This window comes from Rousettus aegyptiacus, unplaced genomic scaffold (assembly GCF_014176215.1).
Source record: "Rousettus aegyptiacus isolate mRouAeg1 unplaced genomic scaffold, mRouAeg1.p scaffold_m13_p_8, whole genome shotgun sequence".
Lineage (NCBI taxonomy): Eukaryota > Metazoa > Chordata > Mammalia > Chiroptera > Pteropodidae > Rousettus > Rousettus aegyptiacus.
Genome location: NW_023416311.1, coordinates 10145144 through 10166186, shown reverse-complemented (window position 1 = coordinate 10166186; position 21043 = coordinate 10145144). Strand labels below are relative to the sequence as shown.

Sequence of the window (21043 nt, the reverse complement as noted above, 5' to 3'; positions counted from 1 at the left end):
TAAATTTCCTGAGCGTGAGATACCTTGTATCTCAGATAATTTATTTTATTTTTTATTTTTAATGCCTACAGCACCTGGTCTTCCTAGGTGGTCTCCCATCCAAGTACTAATCAGGCCCAACTCTGCTTAGCTTCCGAGATCAGACAAGATCGGGCACGTTCAAGGTGGCATGGCCATAGACTCACATGATATATACAGAGGTTATATAGGAGAATATCCTTGATTTTAGAAGATATAGGCTAAAGGATTTAGGGCTGAAATATCACAATGTCTGCAACTAACTCTTAAATAATTCAGAAGTTAATGATGATAGATAGATGACAGGTAGGTAGGTAAGTAGATGATCGATAGATAGACCATAGATAGATGATAGATAAAGGGTGAGTACAAATTTGGCAGGCAGAGTATTAACAACTGGTGGTTCTAGGATCATGGTTCACTGTTGAGCTATGTTTGCAACTTTTCTGTAGGTTTAAAATTTTTTGAGTGCCCACTCTGTGCTGGGCACCGTGCCTGGTTTTGAACGTGGATTGCCTCATGTAATCCTCAGAGCAGCCTGGGAATGAGGGATTTTTTATCACATCCACTTTCCAGTTGAGAAAACAGAGACAAAGCCAGATTGGAGCCCAGGCCAAAACCCACATTAATTCCACGGCCCCACTGTCCACGGTGTTTGCGAAATTACCAAGGATAACTCACCGGTCTTGCGCCTCTGGAAGAAGCATTCCTGGTTTGAGCCTGAGCGACTTTCAATTCTTTACTGTGATGTGGAGGTTAAGAGCACTGGATCTAGAGCCAGCGTGGGTTTGTGTCCTGGCTCAGCTACTCGATGGCTGTGTGTTGCTGGGCAAGCCACCTAACCTCTCTGTGCTTCCATCCCCTCCCCCGCCCCTTTTTCGTGTGTGTGTGTGTGTGCGCGCGCGCATGTGTGTGTTGAGAGAGAGAGAAAGAGAGAGAGAGGATGATAATAGTAACTACTTCAGAAGTTCAGAGGGTTGTTCTGAAAATTAATGGAAAAGCTTAAAACAGGGTTTGGCCCATAGTTAAGTGATCAGCAAATGTTTGTCAATGTTGTTGTGATTCTTGTTCTTGTGATCCCAGCATCTCCGTGGCGGGTAAACCTGGAAGATCTTTCTCTTCTGCCTTCTAGAGCTGGCCCCTGGGTCTCCCTGCCTTTGGCAGGCAGCTGGCCCCTGAATGGGTGCTCCAGATGTCTCAGTGTGAGACGGGGAGGGACGAGGAAGGGGGAGCTCGCCAGAACCTTCGAGATCCGCCCCAGACCCCTGGAACCAACCTCTTGTAATTGTTTGTTTGTTTTGCGTTGCTTGATGCCCTTCAACATGACATACGTTATAGCTCCTCAGAGTGATCAAGGGAGAACCCAGACAGGAAGTGTTGCTAAATCCACTCACGGGCTCTTTGGTTCTGCCAGCCAGATGTTCGCACACATGAAAAGCCACCGTGAGCACTGACTGCAGAAGGGGGGTGGTCTCAGTCCTGAGCAGATGGGGCATATTCTTGGTTATCTTGGTTCCCCTCCAATCCCCCTTCCAAGGGGGCAGAAAGGAAAGGACCGTTACCATAGTGACCACAGAACTCAGACTGCCTCGGTGGGACCCTGTGGTCGGAGCATTCAGCTCCAGGAGTGCAGCAAACAGTTTTTGAGCCTTCTCTACCTGTGACGTGGGTGGGGGCGGCGGGGTGGGGCGGGGGGAGGTTGCCGAGATGAATCAGTTGCTATCAAGTTATGCTGATGACCCTCATCGCGATGCGAGGTGACCTTATTTGTTGACTTGTTGTCCCGTGGAACAGGATGCAGAGACCGGTCTGCTTCCATCACACCCGCCTGGGTCATTCGGGTTCAGTGCTGTATCTTCAGGCAGTGGGCACCATCAGGAAACAGTGCCTGAATGAGTGAATGCGTGAATAAGTGAATTTCACAGGCTAAAAGGAGAGACAGAGATGTGAACAGATTGTCACATTATAGGTGAACTGGAAAAGAATATATAAATAATCTAAACATGACAAATGTTGACAGTCGAAACTAGGTGGTAGGTAAAGTCAAGTTCATCTTCTGTGTTTGAAAACGTTCATTAAAAAAAAAAAAAAAGATAAATTGCTGGAAAAGTACAGATGAGTGGCATCTACCCCTGAACTGAGAGTCAGGAAGGCTTCCTGGAGGAAGTGGCTGGAAGTACGCCATAAAAAGGTGCATAAGAGTTAAAGGAATATAAACAGGAAGTAGGGGCAGAAAGGATATTCCAACAGACATTATCACAGGAGGGATGACCTGGGGACAGGAAAGAGCAGTGAGTGTGCAGGTGAGTGTCAAGAAGGTGGGGAATGACAGAGAGAGATAGGTGGGGGAGCTGTCTACCCAGCTGAGCAGCCAGATTTTATAACCCAGGGGTAGCGGGGAGCCAGGGAATGTTCAAGCAAGGGAGCAACTGCGTCCGCCTTGTTATGTGGGAAAATGAATGGTTTAAACTTAAGGCCTTCGACCCTTATCTTTTCGTCCAGAGGATGGCTGGCTTTTCTGTATATGTCTCAAGGAGTATCATTTTAGAGAGTTGGGGTTTTTTTTTCTTTAATTAGCAAGTTTGTTTTCCCCTGAAAGAATCAAAAGTCATAAGATAGAGGTATTTTTCTCAAAGGGAAAAGTAAGTAGAGAACATCTTCCGATGAGAGTTGAGGGACCGGGGACGTTTGGGCGCCGGGGTGGCTTCTCCACTGAGGATGGCAACCCGGACAGACTCTCTCGCAGTTTTATTTACTCTGAATATTTGTCTCTGGGAGGATAGAACATTAAGAAAACAGCTGAGGTTTTGCCATTGATCAATGCTCGATGATTGCGCGCATCCTGCGATCCGCCTCCTCCCCTGGTTCATGTCCCAGCTCTTTCTCTGGTACCATATTTTGTCCTCCGGGCTCCATCCTCCGGGCATTGTCAGCTGCACAGCCAACAGCTCCTGCCATCTGCCCTCTGGCGTCCCGTGGGAAGACCCTGAGCGCTCTCGAGTGGACAGATTACAATTTACGTCTCAGGAAAAACAAGTCGCCAGATGGGGAGGTAGGACGAGGCTTGACGATCTTCGAAATCAACACACAAGTGCCATCTAGGAGGCCTGTTTGGCCAGCTCCTGTGATTGACGGCCACTATGGCCACATCCAAAGCAAGGATGAGCCTCCTTGTTTGGCGGGAAGGGTAGGCAAACTCTCGCAGCTTAACGTTTATAAAACCCAGCAAACGTGCTCCATGACCCGGAGCCATCCTAAATGCCATGCGGCCATAAAGACGCCAGTTCGTCCGCCCACAAGACCTTACATCCCATCAGGTGGGACAGGGCTCCTCGTGGAGTTTGGGCCTCTCCACCCTGAGAGGGACAGCGAGGACAAGAATTGGTGTGTTGGGGAAGTGCCAAGTGTAGGCTGAGGTTGGAGTTGCTCGTTTAGAGCCATCGTAGGCCACCATGAATGACCGTGCGGTCAAAAGAGGATCGTCTTAGGAAGACAGCAGACAGTGTTCACGGTTGGTTTGAAGTTCCTTGTTCCTGAAAGAGAGACGTGCTGGTCTGAGCTGTCCGACGAGGTTTCTGGGTAAGAAACAAAGCCGCCAACCTGGTGACGTGCTCAGATCTTGGTCTCCAAGCTCAGACGGCCCTACGTTAGCTCCCCTCTCCCCAGCTGTGTGTCCTTGTGCAAGAGGCTAAACCTCTCTGAGCCGATCCCGTCACCTGAAAAATGGGGATAGTGTTTGCCTTCTGGGATTCGATGGGAGAGCGTGTGTTTTGATGCGATAGGCATTCAGTTATTAACGTGTAGCGGGTCTCCGCAAAAGATGCTTTGAATCACCGAGAGGTTAAGGCGTTTCTCAGGAACTATAGAAATGCAGTCACGCACACACCCGAACTCCGTGTTTCCAGCACGACGTTGCCAAGCTGCCCCCCTTGCAGACCTCGAAGGGAGTAAAGGGCTCGTTTATTGTACACTGTGGTGTTTGCATACTCCGCAGTTCCTGGCGTCCTTGAGATGGTTTGATTTCTCTGAACAGGACACGTGTCTCTCCCCATCATTCCGACCTTATTTGTTTGTTTGTGGTCGGCCCTCCCTATGGGGACATGAGGTCGTAAGGACACAAGGTCGTGACCTCCTTCAGCGCTGTCTGTCTTTGTGGGGCTTAGCACAGGTGCTCCGTAAACGGAATGGAACGAACCGATTTGAAAGGCCGGACCTTCTGTGGCTTCGGCCTGGGGGAGTCTGGGGGAGCCTCTTCAAACTCCGAGCCTGCATGATTTACATTCACCTCATTCTTCCTGATGGAGCCTGGCGGGCGGGGGCAGGGGCAGGGAGGCCAGGCAAGCTGGGACACAGGTGCCTGAGGATGGAGGAGTTGGGGCAGACCAGCTCCTCTCTCGTGGTACCTAGAAGTTCAGGCTCATAGCGGGGCCACCACAGAGGCAAACAGCCCTTTTCCAGCCCTTCGGGCCGAGGAAGAAATACCTTCCCTACAAGCAGAGGGTTCGCTTGAAACTGAGACTGGCCTACAGTGAGCCATCTCTTCTGTGTCCTGGCCCTAGCCAAACAGTGTCTCGTGACCTCATGGGTAAATTTCATTCTTCCCATTTGACGGATGAGGAAACCGAGGCCCTGATGAGTTGAACGACTTGCCCAGCGTTATCAAGCTCACATATAGCATGCTGGAACCCAGTTTCTGGTTCATGTGACTTTCTCAACTGCACCCTCTGCCTTTCAAGTCAACACTTGCCCGTTCCCAGCACTTGCCCCTTCTCCTTATGCAAGTCACCCGACGACTGTCTGATGCCCCAAGAGGCAGATTATAGGAGACCAGGAATGCAGGAGGGCGGGCTGGGGCCCTGCCATGGAGAGAGCCGGGAGGAGGCTGCAGGAGCTGGGGTAGGAGGAGGGGAACCAGGACCAAGAGGAAGCCTCTGTTCCAACGCCATCCGCCATCCGTCACAGGCCCTGAATGGGGGCCCTGTTCGCCATCTGCAGAAGCCCAGGGCTCTGGCTTTATTGGTTGCCATGGTGACCCCTGGCCCTAACAACGGGCTGAGTGTGTCATTGTGTCCCATTGAGTCTGCAGAGAAAGCCAACGGCTGGGTCTGCAGACGGGAAAGGAATGTCCCCAGCCCCTGCCAGCCCTTTCGTTTGTCCCGGCCCCTAAAGCAGATAGGAGAACGAGAGAGAGCATCTCTGGGGCCCCAGAGAGGTCGAGGGGTGCATTTCTAGCCAAGGATGCGTGCGAAACTTTCACGTTCACAGGGCAGCATAGTGGAGAGATGAGTCAGACAGCATCTTCATAGGACATTTGTAGAGCGCTTACTATTTATTTAGTCAATGACAGCTTGCAGCCAGGCACTGCTATGAGGCTGGGGATACAGCAAGGCCCCAAGTCCCAGGTCCCAGTTTACCCTCTGCTAGCCCACAAGGTAGGTTCAGTTGGTTTTAATCTCCATTTTACAGAGGAGGCACAGAGAGGTTACTTAACATGCCCGTGGTCACACAGCAGGTGAAAGAGGCTGGTTTCACATTTAATGCCCCGCACACCACCTCCTCCAGTGGCCACCATGGCTTCTTTCTCCCCATATCTTTCCAATGTTTAACTTTCAAAGCGAGACCCTTCATTTCCAGGGACATAGGGTCAGACCTAGGTCAAATGCAGGGAACGCTGTCCGGCCCCGATGACGGTTAGTTCTCAGCTCGCTCGGGAGCTTCCCCTAGGCCCAGGTCACACCCGTGAGCCTGGGGTTTACTGGTTCTGGGTGGGGGCTTGTCATAGGTGCAGAACGCCCAGCCAGATCGCTGCCTTTTGAGCTCCGAGACCTTAGGGAAGCCCATTAACCTTTCGAACCGGTCATCGGAGGCAAACATGGCAGGATGCCTGGGAGGTGCGTGGCGCGTAGTAAGTGAGCAATGAACAGCCGCCACTCCTTCTCTGACTGTCATCCGCCCCCCAGAGCAATGTGGAAGAGTTTTAAATATATTTACTTCTGCTCTTCCACCTGAATCTTCTCGCCCTGTTGATGTAAGCATTGCATTCGTCCATCCCATCCGGGCAGATAAGAGGGAGCAGAGAGACTAACTGGCATTTTAATTCTAGGAGGAGGGATGGGGAGAGGTGACCCCTGGAGGGATGGCTGTCTGCTTGGACCAGGGTGCTCATCTCGTTCTGACCGAGACGCACAGGAAGGATCAGCAGCCATTGCCAGGTCCACCGCATGCCTGAGAAACAGAAATTACCCTCGCTTGCCGCGGACTCTGCTGGTCCCTTATCTCCTTAGGTTATTGATTGATTTAAATTTCTCTTTCGGTTCTGATCATGTCGAGGAAAAAAAAAAAGTCTCTGTTTGCTGCTAGCCTGCCTTTGACGGCTGTCTAATGTCTGCCGATCTCCCCATTCCGGCAAAAAAATAAAATAAAAAAAATAAAAAAATGAGAGCTGGGCTGAAGCCCGAAGCCCTGGGCCGTCAGCTGTACCCAGCTTTTAACTTAAAACCTGCTTCGATTTTATACCGTTCTTTTCCCGATCGCCGTCGTTTGCGGCAGATGAAACTTTGAGGAAGGGTGATCGGGTAGTGATTAGAGAAGATTCTAGGAAATTCACTTTATTTAAATCTTAAAAGCAAGTCGATTTCAGATAAACACGCGTACGTGAACGCACGTCGTGTGAGGATGAAGCGCGTGAGAAGTCACGTGCTGTGGGAGGAGCTGTGGTTTGGAGGGCAGGAGGGGGGGCCTGGGCCTTTCAGGGCCCAGGAGTGCCGGCCACCAGCCCGTTCAGGTGTGGGGGGTGCCCCCAGAAGCTCCCACCCATCCCTCAGGCCACCCCCTCCTCGTCCCAGGTGTACAATCCAAGGTCTAGCAGGTTGCAAAGGGTGTGACGGTAAGAAGAGGGTGAGGCTGCTGTCACTTTGGGGGTTGGAGTCATGTGCCCAGTACGCCCAGTGACTTCAGACTGGGGATGGGAGGGGACTATTAAGTTGTTTTCACACGCATATCGGACCTACTCGCTAATTTTCATGTGACTCCTCGGACCGACCTTGAAAAGCGGGTGGCACTGTCCCCATGTCACAGCTCAGGTGTGTTGAGTTCATGGACCGCGTAGATGGACTCCAGGAGTCGTGCCGAGCTCCGAACGCCGTGGCGAACCAGGAAAACGTGACCCCCACTCTCTCGGCGTTTACAGTTTTCTAAATGTCACTGGAGCATGTTAGGCATGAGGGTGATGTGAGATGAGTGATCCTTTAAAAGGTCGCGGACTGAATAGAAAAACGTGTGGGAGGAGAGCAAGAGAGGCAGCCAGGAGGCCACCGTCCAAGCCAGAGACGGTGGCGACTCGCGCCAGCGTGGTCAGGGACTTGCCCCCGAAGCACGGGACCCCCAGACCCCTGGGCGCCCACATCTCATGCTCCAGGCATCTCTGCCAAGGAAACGGAGCCTTGCCTCGTGGCCGGCCGGCATCTGAGGGGCTGCAGAGCAAGTCTGCCCGTGTGCTGGGCCCCTTTCCTCAGAGACCCCAGAATCTGCCCCTTATCTTCCCTTCCAGTACTCATGACTTCACGCCCGAATCCTTGACCATCCCACACCCTCTCACGCCTCCGAGCATCTGTTCGTGTCTGTGGCTTCTGAAACCTCCCAGGCTTTCAAGGTGCAGCTCAGGCGATACCTTACCGGCATCATAACTCACTCCCAGAATGAATCCCTTGGTGTTCCCATGGCACCTTGCTCGTACCAGCAAATAGACATGATTCCATTGTTCTATGCCGTCTTGTATAGAATGAGTCGTTGACAGTGAACAGGAAAGTTTTTACATACTGTCCATATCTTGCTGGGTTATTTTAAGAATTTAGGGACACGATGGGTAAAGCAGCCTAGCACACTTCCCCACCCCTTCCTCCACCACGAAACGAGGAGCTTCGGAAAAGAGAAGCGTTTCATTCATCTTAGTTTCCCCTGGACCTGAATAATGCAGTGTCTTGCCTGTAACAGGAACCTAATTAATTTTTGTTGATTGAGTTAATGGGCTAGAGAAAGTGAACAAAAGACATTAACTCTGCTGATTGTTGGACAGGCGTGGTGCTGAGAATTAATGTCTGATAGAGATCGGATTTTGTTATAAGGTCAGTTTCGACTGCGGGGCCACCAAATTGTCACCACGATATATTTCGCGACGTGACATTTCGTAATTGAAAGTATGCGGGGGGTGACCGTCCCTTTTCCAGAGCATTCGAACGTTCATATCCGAGTTCTCCGAGAGTCCCCCGTTTTAAAAAAACGCGTTTAATGGGAATCGAGTCACGTGGAATCGTAAGTGCTCCCATTCGAGACCTGGTTTTAAGTGAGCGACAGCAACTGCTCTTGAGAGCCCAGCACTCCTGACTCTCCCCGACCCCTGTCCACTCCCCGCCACGGGAAGGGGCCACTGTGTTCAGCAGTCGAGTATTGCACCCCGTGGTGAAACCAGACGGTCCCCCACATCCAGGACCCACTTTATCTTGCAGTTGCTTCTCTCTTTCTCCATCCAAAGACCGTGTTTGAATGCTGGCTCCTCACAGGGTAGAGGGCGGCTGACCCTACAGCTCCCAAGACTCCGGCCTGGCTCGGTCCAGTCAGCCTGAGCCGGTGGGTCGCACAGAGCAGACATGGCTGTCAGGTCTGCACCCCGGTAGATGGAAGAGGAAGTTTGTGAGAACAGGGTGGTGTGGTGTGCTGAGCGGACACCCCGAAGTGTGCCTCCTGCACCCACCCCCAGGAGCCTTAGCCGCCTCGTCTGTGAAGACGGGTCAATGACGTAGCCACCTCCTAGGGCCCCGAGGATGAAATGGGATGGTATCTCCACATAGTAAGGGCTCGACGCATGATAGTAGCTGTATCCCATTGATCCCTGTACCCCAGCGCCCAGTGGAGGGGCCCGCACATAGTAGGTGCATCCTGAATGTTCATGGGACAGGTGAATCCTCAAGCCAATGCCAACCACCTCCTTCCCTCATTCACTCTTTGCTTCTAATAATACGGCCCGACGTTCCATTAGCCGTGGGAGCGCTGGGTTGGGGGTTTGCCAACCCGTCATTCAGAGCCAGTGCCAAACACCCACACGTTTTCTCACCCGTGCTGCGAAGCCCACACGCGCTTGGCTTTCCGAATGCACCTGGCATCCCTCCTCATTCCGTTCTGTGCTCCGGGATCTCTCTGGATCTGTGTCCGTCACCTCTCTCTAGTTGGCAGTTCCTCCACGCTGTCATCGAGCTGGTACTCAGTGGAATCCTGCGTTGCAAAATGAATGGGACATCTGTGGGGTGCGTGGACTCAGCGTTGCATAATGGTGAGGTGTGCTGACTCCGCGGTCGGGCAGATCCGAGTTCTGTTTTCAGGTGCACCGCTTAACTCCTCTGTGCCTCAGTTTTCTTGTCTGTGAAAGGGGGACACATGGCATCGTTGTGGGTGTAAATAATAACAAACCTAATAGTCCTTTAGGTGAAGTGCTTAGCGCGGCCTGCGACACGCAGAGAAGACTCAGGAAACAGGGTCCGCAAGTACCAGTGAGAGGCGAACGCTTCCATCGTTGCTCTGAGATATGACACAATACGACAGAAAATACACGTGCCAAATAACAAAGCAAGTATTTAGCGAGAAGGCCCACCGGGAAGGAGAGGGGAGAGGTTGAAAGGAGTGGGAAGACGTGATAAAAAGGAACAAACAAGGCCGGGGGGAGGTGGGGGTGGGGAGGGCTTTGCTCCATCAACGATACGAAAGGCAACTAGCCAGGCCAGGCCCGGGGGCCGGAGAGGGGCAGGACTCAGGAGCAGTCTGGAGAGAATCAGCCAACACTCCGGTGAAGCCAGGCTCCCCAGTGCTGCGTAGGGGAACCACTCAGTTTGCCAACACTGTTCCAGTTTCAAAATAGAAAATCGCACATCCCGGGAACCCTCTTTCTCAAGCAAACTTGGGATGGTTGGTCGCGCTGGAGATGGACACGCCCCAAAACAATCCAGCGGATACCCCCCTGGAGCTACAGGATTCCCAGACGGCCCGAACATCAAAATTCTGTGTGGGCCCAGGGCAAAGGGAGCTCCCAGCTTCCCGCACAGACGTCTGCCCTGAATTTTCCTCCTCGTTCCTTCCATCATGCAAAACAGACTTGCGTGGCTTGCGTGAGGTGGGTGACGCACGGAGCTCAAGCCGACTCCCTCCCCTCTCCCTGCTTTTCCATCTAGAAAACGGGCATAATCATCCTACCTGGTGTTAACTTAAAAATGAAATGGCCTTTCAAAGTGAGAGGCAAATAAGCGTTTATTTGAGATGAATAAGAATAGCTATTTGGGGCGCACCGATTCAGGCAGAAGCCCAGATACTGTTCCAATTAGGAGACGCGAAGGTGATGGATATTTATGAGAGAGGAAAGGGAAGAATTACATCGATAGGAAGAAAGCCTTTCTATTGGCACAGGTGAACATAGTGACGTGTATTCTAAAGAATGTTTTTAATTTTCAATCCGGTAGTTATATCTGCTTGCTTGTTATCTCCGTAAGCGGATTTTGTTGTTGTTGTTGTTGTTTGGGAAACAAGATTGCTTTAGTTCCAGTTCAAAGGTTATTTTGTCCTGTTTTAACATTCCAAGGGTTGAGGCATGAGACATGCAAGGCATTTCCTCCAGCATGGCAGCTTTGCCTCCATTTCAAAGTGGCTCTGTTTATTTTTTATTTTATTTTATTTTTTTGACCCCAGAGTATGGTCAAGGTCAGATGAAAATGCACGTGAATGGGCTTTTTGATTTGAAGTGTGTACGCAGTATGCAATCAAAGGATTTGATGTCAAAAGAACCTTCTCCGTTATGTGGGGAAATGGCGGGGGGGAGGGGTGGGATACTTGGCCCGGGGGAAGGTGGTCTTCACAGACCTAACTCTGCGTTTCCGGTTCCTTCAGGCTGGGAGCGTGCGAAGGGGGTCTCTGCTCCCGAAGGCGGGGACCATGGCCTCCATGTTGCTCACCCAGCGGCTGGCCTGCAGCTTCCAACGCAACTACCGCCTGCTTGTGCCCGGTAAGCCCTGGGGGTCTTGGCAAGAACCGGTCCTAGCAGAAGACACAATGCAGACTAGGGATTCTGGGCTGGAAGCGTCATCGGGGATAAAGGGACAGGCCAGCCAGTGCTTCTGGGGCTGTCCCACCGCCCCCCCCCCCCGCCACAAAACGGTCCTCATCACCACCTCCTTCTGTTCCCCCATCTTAGCCACATCTTCTGTCCCCAGGCAGATAGCTCTGTGGTGGGCAGGGAGCCGATACACCCTGGGGCCACACAGCCTGCACGGAGGTGGCGGTCCCAGCAGCTAGAAGGGCCCGGGCTGTCCCCACAGGGACCGTTGGGCAAAACAAGTAGCTCAAGCTGATGCAAACAAACAAACAAACAAACAAAAGCAACAAAAGTCCTCGCAATTGACGTAAAAGCCAACCGTGCTTCAAGGGCACTGGACAGGAGGTGACCTCCCAGGAATGCCCCCCCACCCTCTTCCTGACGTCCTCACACCCCGCACCCAAGCAGCCAGCAGCACTGGCTTATTCCGCCTGACGTCTCTCAGATGCTCCCATTCCCTCGGCCTCACCGAGCTCGGGCAGCTTAGCCAAGGGAGCTGCATCAGTGAGCGTCTCGCTTGCATGACCTCAACCCCATTGTACAGACGAGAAAACCGAGGCTCAGAGAAGCAGAGTCATTTGCTCAGGTCACACAGTCACATGAACACAAGCGAGTCTGTCTCCCAACGCTGAGTTATCATCCGTCCTGTTATTGTCACCCCCATGTGGCCCTGGCAGAGGGAGAGGCTGGCGGTGGCCTCCCTTTGGACACCCTGTGCCTCCAGTCTGTCCCCAGCTGTCTCAGAACCCCACGCTTGTCATCGTGGTGATCCCTTATCGTTCTCAGTCCCCTCTGCCTTCCGAGGACAAACCGCTGGCCACGTCCCTGGTTTGCACGTTCAATACTGGTTGGTGTTTGTCTCCCGGGTAGGATAAAAGGCAAGCATGTTCACTCCTCTCCAGGGAATCTTAGCAGGCATTATTTTAAAATGAATGTTTCATTCAGGGACGATCTCAGATGTACAGAGAAATGACAACCATAGCACAGAGAGACCCCATACGCCCCTCGCCCAGTTCCCCCTGCTGCCAACGTCTCGCGTCACAAGGATGCTCTCGTCCAAACGAGGACACTGACCCTGGCGCGTCACCGTTACCTGAACTCCAGGCTTCTCTTGGGATTTCACCAGGTTTTTTTCCCCTTAATACCTCCTTCTGTCCCAGGAGCCAATCCAAGTTTCCACGTTGGGATTTAGTCGTCACGTCACCCCAGTCTGTTCTGTGTCAGGGTCTCCATCTTGCCTTGCCGTTCTTGACCTTGACAGCCTCGAGGGGTTATTAGCAGGTGTCGAGACTCGGTTCTGTTTTATTTCATGATAAGAGAAGCATATCAATGCTTACCCATCATCACGTTAAAAAATAAACCGAAACCAGAACGACGCTGGTCCGGGGTGCTCCGGTGTGCTTCCAAGTAGGAGCCAGAGTCGCGGGCATGGAAGATTCACACGTTACTGCATTAGTACTGTCGAACATCCTACTAGGTGCCGAGCGCTGTACTAGTGCTGAGGATACACCAGTGAAAAGAGAGTGCGGCCCACAGGGGCTCCAGCCCGGTAGCGCACGTCGCTCAGCCTCTGAAGGTCATTCTCAAGGACATCGGAGCCTTCCCAAAGAGACAACAAGGAGAGAGCAATGGATTGGGACTCATAAGATTGGGCGACTGGCGTTATCCAGCATCTGTTAGCCGAGGCAGCCTAGCCAGTGGGCAGAACTCCTCCACGCCGATTGAAAGTGGGGATAATAACGATACCCTCCCTACTTCACAGGTTTCTTGTATCAGAGAAACGGTCCACGTGAAAGCGCTTCATGTATATTTACAATAAGGTGGGGAGTGTTCTAACGCCCATTCTGCAAGCATGGATGTGAAGACACAATGCAAAAAAACAGCAGTGTGTAAATCACAGTTACTCAGCTCTGCCTTTTTTTGGCTGGAGTTGGATCTTTTTTGGCACACTTGTGCCAGATTTAGAAAACCATACAGTGAGAATTTCTTCTTTTCTTTTGGCCTATCAATGTGGCATATCTAGTAAGATATATAGTCAGATAGAGTTTTTTTAATACTAAGTGCTGGCAAAGATACAGGACTATATGCTCTCTCATACGTTGCTGATGGGCAGGAGAATGGCTGTTATTTATTTATTTATTATTTATTTTTATTTTTATGTCTATAGCACTTGGTCTTCCTAGGCGGTCTCCCATCTAAGTACTAACCGGGCCCGACCCTGCCTAGCTTCTGAGATCAGACATTGGGCTTGTTCAGGGTGGCCTGGCCATAGACCGTGGACCATGGCTTCACTGGGGTGTGAACCCAGGACCTTCTGCGTGTAAAGCAGACGTGCTAACCGCTACACTACGGAACCACGTCCAGAATGGTTTTTAAATGATGGGAAAAACAGCTTATCCTTAACCCATTTAGTCTCACCACAACTCCATAAAACAGAGAAACCGAGACTCAGATTTAGTAACTTGCCCAGAGCTAGCAAGGGCCTGAACTAGGCTTTGAGCCGGTCTGGCCCCAGGACTCACACATTTAACCACTGCATTAGTTACCTGTTGCCGTGTAACAAATACTCCTCTAAACCCAGCAGGTTAAAATCGTATCTTTATTATCTCATAGTTTTTGTGGTTTAGCTGAATCCCCCAGCTCCGGGTTTCTCAATGAGGGGGCAGCTGAGCTGTTAGTCGGGGCTGCGGTCTCCTCTGCGGCTCACCAGCAGGGTTGGGGTCCACTTCCAAGGTCACTCACGTGGTCGTGCCGGCTTCAGGGCCATGTGAACCTCTTCCTAGACCAGCTCGCCCCATGGCAGCTGCTTCCCAAGAGCCAGAGAGAGCAGGAGAACACCCAAGTCGGTAGTCACAGCCCACTACCACACCTGCTGGGTTCAGGTGTGTGTCTCTACTCATCGGATCACCGTGAAGCCATTAAATATAATGACAGTTCATGGCCTGAGACAGTGTTCCCAATGGCATCGTTGCATGCACCTCCCCACATAAAGTTTATAATCCTGTATATTGACAAATAGAGTACAAGAGTCTGGGAAACTGGACGGCAGAATGTTTATCTCTAGGCGGTAAAATTAGATGTGTTTAGTGGGTTTTTTTTTTTTCATTGTCAATTATTGATATTTTCCTCAATGAGCATGTTATCAAAAATGAGTGGGGTGGACAGTTACGGGGGAGATAAAATTGTTTAAAAGAACAGCAGAGCAAAGAACTCCAGGTGAACTTGACTTTGGCCAGGCTCACACCCTTGCCGTTTGGGAAAGTTACATTCATTTATTACTCTCGGTGTAAAGATCAAGAGGACGTTAAAAACATTTGATAGCTGTGTTTGTAGTTTGGAGTTAAAAATTGACTCTGGGTTGGCATGGGCACTGAGGGTGGTGAGTTTCACTATCAAACCCAGAGGGCTGGGCTGGACTCACCCGCTGTGCCCGGTCACGTGGGTCAGCAAGCCTTCTGGGTGTGCTTTTATTTATGAATAAAAATGCTGGATCATCCAGATATTAGTTCAAACTTTTTTTTGCTTTCTCGTGCTTCCGGTAGTAGTTTGCCTTTGGGGAAGTGAGCTGTTTTGCTGTGAATGTTTTATTTCAAGGATTCACACTAGATGGAATCGCAAATAGCATCGGTTCTATTCCCAGAAAGGAGAGGCCAGATGGACAAATTTCTAACTTAGCCACTTACCAACAGTGTGAGGTGATGCTGAGCCAATTAATTGACCTCTCTGAGCTTTAGTGTCTTCTTCTTCGGTAACATGGGGATAATAATATTTACCTCCTAGGGGGTCAAGAGGGATAAATGAGGTGATTCTTGTCAAGGGCTCAAGACAGTGCCTACCATGTTAACCATAAGTGCTTGATAAATGGACATCTATGCTCTTGTGGCTTAATAGAAGAGATCTCAGAAAAGGCTTCCTTGACCATTTAAATCTTGTTCTTTTCTCTCGTGGTGTATGGTGTTGTATATCATCACTAAGAGAATTAAGAAGACGTTATATATCAATCATCATTGGTATAGTATCGGCATTTGGTTTCGTTGGTATTTGGTTATTCTCCTCTACAAAGAATCAAGATTGAGACATAGTAGGAAAAGCAGAAGTACTGGATCTGGGTGCAAATCCCGACTTTACAGTCAAACACATATTATTTGAATACGTGTTAGCTTTGCCATCTTTCTTTTCCTTCTAGCACAGTTGCCCACAAACTTGCCAGGCTCTGATTTGCGGGATCTCTGCCCAGCGGTCTTGGGTCTCTTCCATCCACACCCACAAAGACTTGACACAGGGTGGGAACCGACAAAGTTGTAGAAACAGTCCCATCTGCCTTGCACCTGGCCAACGGCATCCCGGGCCCGTGCCCTGTTGATCTCTGCTCCCAGGGGACAGTTCCTGCCCTCTCTCCACCGCCCGTCCCTCCCCCATCTCCCGGCTCCTGTTTACCCACTGTGCTGGCTGTGAGATCCTCAGCGCTGCAGCTTCCATTGCTAACTGCCTCCATTTCTGGTATCCCCACTTCCCAACCCCCAAGAACTCTGATTGTGACAGTATCTTGTCAAGACATCTTCTGGAGAAAGGAAGGGAGGACTTGGTGTTCTCACTTGGAGGACAGCTTGCTAATTTTGAATTTTTTACTTTCCCCCTTTGCTGAAATGAAGCAAGATCAGCACTGGTTAAGAGTTATTTTTATCCAGGTTTGTATCATTGTTTTACTCAGATCTAGTTGGACTCAGTCTTAACCAGTAGCACAAGTTCTGGCCAAGGAAGAAATAAACAGTTGAGTGTGAAAAAAATAAAAGTGATCAGTACATTTGTCCCTTGACCTTTAGCTCTCTGCTAAGAGAATCGACTCCTTAGAAATTCCTTTTTTATTACAAGATCAAACGGAAGACATCAAACGCTGGTTTCTTCATGCCTTAAAATAAGGGTAGCGTTGGGTTTGAACTGGACTTTACATTCAAAGGGCTAAGTCATTAAGTACGTCACAGGATTAATTCAGGAACCTTCTTTGATATCCAAAGCAGTTGTGGAAAATTAAGTGTGAGTTTAAATATGTTTTCTAATATCATGGCTCTGTATGGTTTGGCAAGCTCTGTGTGTGAGAGAGAGAAAGAGACAGACAGCCAGACAGACAGAGACAGAGACAGACAGAGAGACAGAGAGACTAGCATGCTTCTTCGCCTCTCTGAGTTTTAATTTCCTCTCCTATGCAATAGAAGCAATAACGACTTCCCCTCAGGGTTGTATAAAGATGAAATGAGATCACGTAAAGGATTTATATCAAGTGTCGAGGGATTTCTCAGTTTGATGTGATTTTAGCGACCCAAGTGAAAGGGCCAACATTTCCCAACCACCACGTATGTACCAGGAAGATAAAAGATGACCAGGGACGTTAAAGGTGTGTGTGTGGGGGAGGGAATTACTGACTATAAATCATTACACACTTCTCTTGGATTCTCCACACTGTCTTTCATCAATGAGACTTGGGTTGAGGCTGCCCTTTATGACTCAGCCACATGCTGAACTAAAAAGCCTTGTGGGGTTAGCCTAGGAACTCAAACACCCTCTATAAGATTATTACTATGTAAAAAAAATGTGAAATGACTTTCAAGCAAATGACTGGTGCCCAAAACTTTTCTTTAACAATAACAAAAATATCTATAAATGGAGACCACCTGGATTTAGACATTTGATTATTTTCTCATGAGTGACTTTTGATTGTTCCAACCAGAAGCACAACTTGGGGAAGTTGCTACTGGCATCTAGTGGATAGAGGCCAGGGGTGTGAGTAAACATCCTACAATGCACAGGACAGTCCTACAGCAAGGAATTATCTGGCCCAAAGTATCAGTAGAACCAAGGCTAAGAAACTCTGGTCTCTGTGTACATTTGTATATAGATTAAATTTTTGCAAAATTTAGATGATTTTTATAATCTCATCTTTCACACAGTAATACCATGATCATCTTTCCATGTCCATAAATGTTCAAAATGTCTATCCTGAAACTCTTAACAGCTGCATAATATTCCATTTCCATGAATTGGTGGACTATGTCGTATTTCACTTAGCTACCTTCCATCGTTGGACATGTAGATTGTTTTCTCTTTGTTGTTGTTTGAGACAATTCTGTTATGAATATTTTGAACCTACATCTTTATGCACTGGTCCCATTATTTTCTTAGGCTGAATCCTAAAATATGAGATTGTTCAGTTAAAAGGAATAGGAAGCCGGAATCAGCTTACACTCACACCAGCAGGACATGAACATGCCTGTTTGCCTACAACATCACTGGCACTGGGCCTTCCCGTTTTTAAATCTTAAGTGTTTTTGTGGTACCCAGGTCTGGCCAGACATAGTATCCTAGGGTGATCTGGCCGGGAGGGGGTCGAGGTTCTTGTACTGCTTCTGTTGGGGACATTGGGTGTCTGTTAGGGCAGAATTATTCTTATTATATCTGATATCACCAGAAGTTTTCATCATCTTTGCTTACTGCAGGATCCAGACATATTAGTCAGGCTGCAGCCAAAGTCGACGTTGAATTTGATTATGACGGGCCTCTGATGAAGACGGAAGTCCCAGGGCCCAGATCTCGGGTGAGTTGAGCACACCTGAATGGTGTGTTTTGGAAAAGAGCAAAAGGGTTCCATGAGGCAAGAACCCAGCCAGGCTTAGGAACCGTATACTTAGCTGCTTTCAGAGAGTGCATCACTAGAGATCCAGGACATTAAACTGGGCCATTGTGCCATAAGAAGTCAAAGAAGGCTTTGTAAGAGGAGATGTATCAGTTATCTGTTGCTACAACAATGTTGTGTAACAAATAATCACAAAGCCTCAGTAGCATCCTCGTTAACTGGGAGTTATGGAGGCAGCTCTGTTGGGTCCATGTACACGCCTGGGGAATGACTAGCCACTGGCCGATCAAGGCCAGGTTTGTCTTGGTCACTGCAGTGACCAAGTGTCTGCTCTGCTCCATGTGTCTCTCATCCTCCAGCAAGCTGGTCTGGGCTTGTTCTCATGGTGATGGAAGAGGAGAGCATGCTATGGGCCTCCTGAGGCCCAAGCTCCACACTGGCCACCATCACTTCTGCCTCATTCCGTTGGCCAAAAGCAAGTCACCTGGCTGGCTGCGAGTCCAGAGTCAAGAGCTGGGGCAGAACATTAAACTAACAGTGAAAGAACATGGCAATGATACATGGCCCCGGTCACGGATAGAAAATGCCCTTGAGTTTGACCTCGAAGGATAAAAGGGAGGAATTTGCCAAAGTAATGCATTCTGTTCTAGGCAAGGGGAATGGTATGCGGAGAGGCATGCGGGGTGACGGAACGTGGCATGTGAAGGCATCAGGTAGCTCTAAATCCCTGGAGTAGATGCTAGTATCAGATGAAGGATGTCGAAGCTTCTCAAAGATGCTACAAAACCTGCTTATAGCACAATATGGAAGGCCGACTTACCTTGACTCTGCACCAGGATGTGCAAGCTGTTGCTAATGTTTGCACCTAAAAAATAACAGTGTAAACCTTTTTAATACAAATGCATCTTTTTTCTTTGCATACTTTGCAGATTTTATCTGTTTTCATTTTTTTTTAGTGTCAAAGATACCCCTTTTGTCTCTGGAACTATTTTATAAATCCAGAGATCTTTGTACTGGTGATTGTACTGATTGTGTTTTCTAACAAAAGGGGACTTTTTCATGAATGTTTCTATTGAAGAGTGGTGGATTTTAATTTAATAGTAGTGAAATACTTGGAATAATTTTTTATATTGTCATCATTAATATATTCTATTTTACGTGGAAATACATAATTTTAGGACACTAATTGCCAAAGTTTATTTCACATTAAATCATTTTTAGAGATGGAATCTTTTTAATATTAAAGCAAGCTGGAAAAATAAAATAATAAATAAATAGATAGATAAATAAATAAAAGGCTGGTTTATAATTCCTAGTTTTTATATAGAATTGCACAATGATTTATGGAGTATTCGGGTTATAATTATAAATGGGTCTTTGTGTGCAAATTTATATTTTCAGTTGATTTTATTTTCCTAATGGGGTGTTGAGGCCTTTTTTTCCTAAATACAAAGAGAATCCATGCTTTTATGGACACTGGTAAATGCCTTCAGCTTAAATTTGTTTGTGTTAAATATTTTAGTTTGATTGTTATCTTCCAAGGGTCTAAATCTCCAGTCTGCGTGTTATAATAGTAATTTAACTGGCAGGAATAGTTTCCTGCCAACTATTTATATGATGCAATTTAAAAATATTTATAATGTTGTTGGCTAATTAACTGTTATGTCATTAACATGAAGGGGGAGATAGTCCCAAGACCTGGAAAGACATGAAATATTTTAAGCTACCTTGGAACAGTGTGTCTTGGCTATAACATTTTTGCTCTTCTTGCCCACAGGAGTTAATGAAACAGCTGAATATAATTCAGGTAAGTGAGGGTGAGATGGCATTCCTTCTGTCACTTCTCTATGACAGTTTAGTCGAAAGACACAGACACTCTGTTCTGGCTCTTTAAAAAAAAAAAAATGCAGCTGACTTTTATTCCAGATCTTTTTTTTTCTGATTTTCTTTGTGCTTTCTTCTTTAACTCATTGGTTATTTATGGGTTGTTTGTTTCATTTCCACATTTTGGTTGAACTTCCTAAATGTCTTCCTGTTATCCATTTCTAATTTCATTGCATTGTCGTTAGAAAACATTTTGTGCGATTTCAGTCCTTTTCAATTTATTGGGCCTTTTTTATGGCCTAGCATATGGTGTGCCCTGGAAAATGTTCCGTATATGCTTAAGAAGAATGTGGGTCCATCTACACGCCTGGAGAATGACGGGCCACCGGCTGGCCTAGGCTAGGCTTGTCTTGGTCACTGCGGTGACTTGGCTCTGCTCCACGTGTCTCTCATCCTCCAGCAAGCTGAGCTGGGCTTGTTCTCATGGCGACGGAAAAGGAGAGCATGCTATGGGCCTCTTGAGGCCCAGGCTCCATACTGGCCGCCATCACTTCTGCCTCGTTCTGTGGGCCAAAGCAAATCACACGGCCAGCTATAAGTCCAAAGTCAAGGGCAGGTTTGGGTGGAGTGTTCTGTAAACGTTTATGAGATCTATTCATTTAGAGCGTTATTTAAGTCTACTTCCTTGTTAATCTTCTGCCTAACTGTTCTCGAAAGCCATTATTAAAAGCTATCACTGCAGTCTCCAACTATTCTTGTAAAACTGTTTTTCCCTTCAATTCCATCCGTCTTTGCTTCATATATTTTGGGGCTCTGTTACTAGGTACTTATATGTTTCTAATTGTCATATCTCTTTAATGGACTGACCTTTTTGTCATCATAAAGTGCCTGTCTTTACCTCTAGTAACATTTGTTTTTTGATTTTATAGTAGATTTTGATATTAGTATAAATCCTTCCAGCTTTCTTATGATTGCTGTGAGAATCATATATCTTTTTTCATCCTTTTACTTTCAACCCATTTGTATTCTTGAATCTAAAGTACGTCACCTGTTAACAGCTTATAGTTGAATCTTTTCATTCGGTCTGACAGTTTCTGATTTTTGATTGGGTTGTTTAATCCACCCGCAGTTAATATGATTATTGCTATGGCTATATTTACATCTTCCATTTTACTTTTTGTTCTCTATGCCTCACATCTTTTTGTTCCTCTGTTTCTCTTTTACATTTTTTTTTTGCATTGAATATCTTCTAGTGTAACATTTTCATTTCTTTCATAATTCCTATATTTTTTAAATTTTATTAATGGGTGCTCTAAGGCTTATTATATATACATCTTATCAGAATCTTTCTCAGAGTTATAGCTCAACCTGTTTTGTTGTGCTACATGAAACACATAGAGAAAACTTCGTGAAATATAAATTCATAGCTTAATAAACTATTA

At 47.9% G+C, this 21043-nt stretch overlaps 1 protein-coding gene and 1 non-coding gene across 4 annotated transcripts in view; one reads left to right on the top strand and one right to left on the bottom strand.

The window, feature by feature from the left end:
• Positions 1-21043, top strand: part of ABAT (4-aminobutyrate aminotransferase) — a 75784-nt gene that overhangs the window by 26991 nt on the left and 27750 nt on the right. For all 3 annotated transcript variants that reach the window (XM_016154106.2, XM_016154109.2, XM_016154107.2), the window contains exons 2-4: positions 10945-11059; positions 17641-17738; positions 19555-19584. In XM_016154106.2, the coding sequence (XP_016009592.2) occupies positions 10990-11059; positions 17641-17738; positions 19555-19584 (198 nt within the window). In that variant the 5' untranslated portion in view covers positions 10945-10989. The remainder of the gene's footprint in view (positions 1-10944; positions 11060-17640; positions 17739-19554; positions 19585-21043) is intronic.
• Positions 63-181, bottom strand: LOC118607337. The gene has a single exon (XR_004952752.1). It is a non-coding gene; the product is annotated as a 5S ribosomal RNA (ribosomal RNA).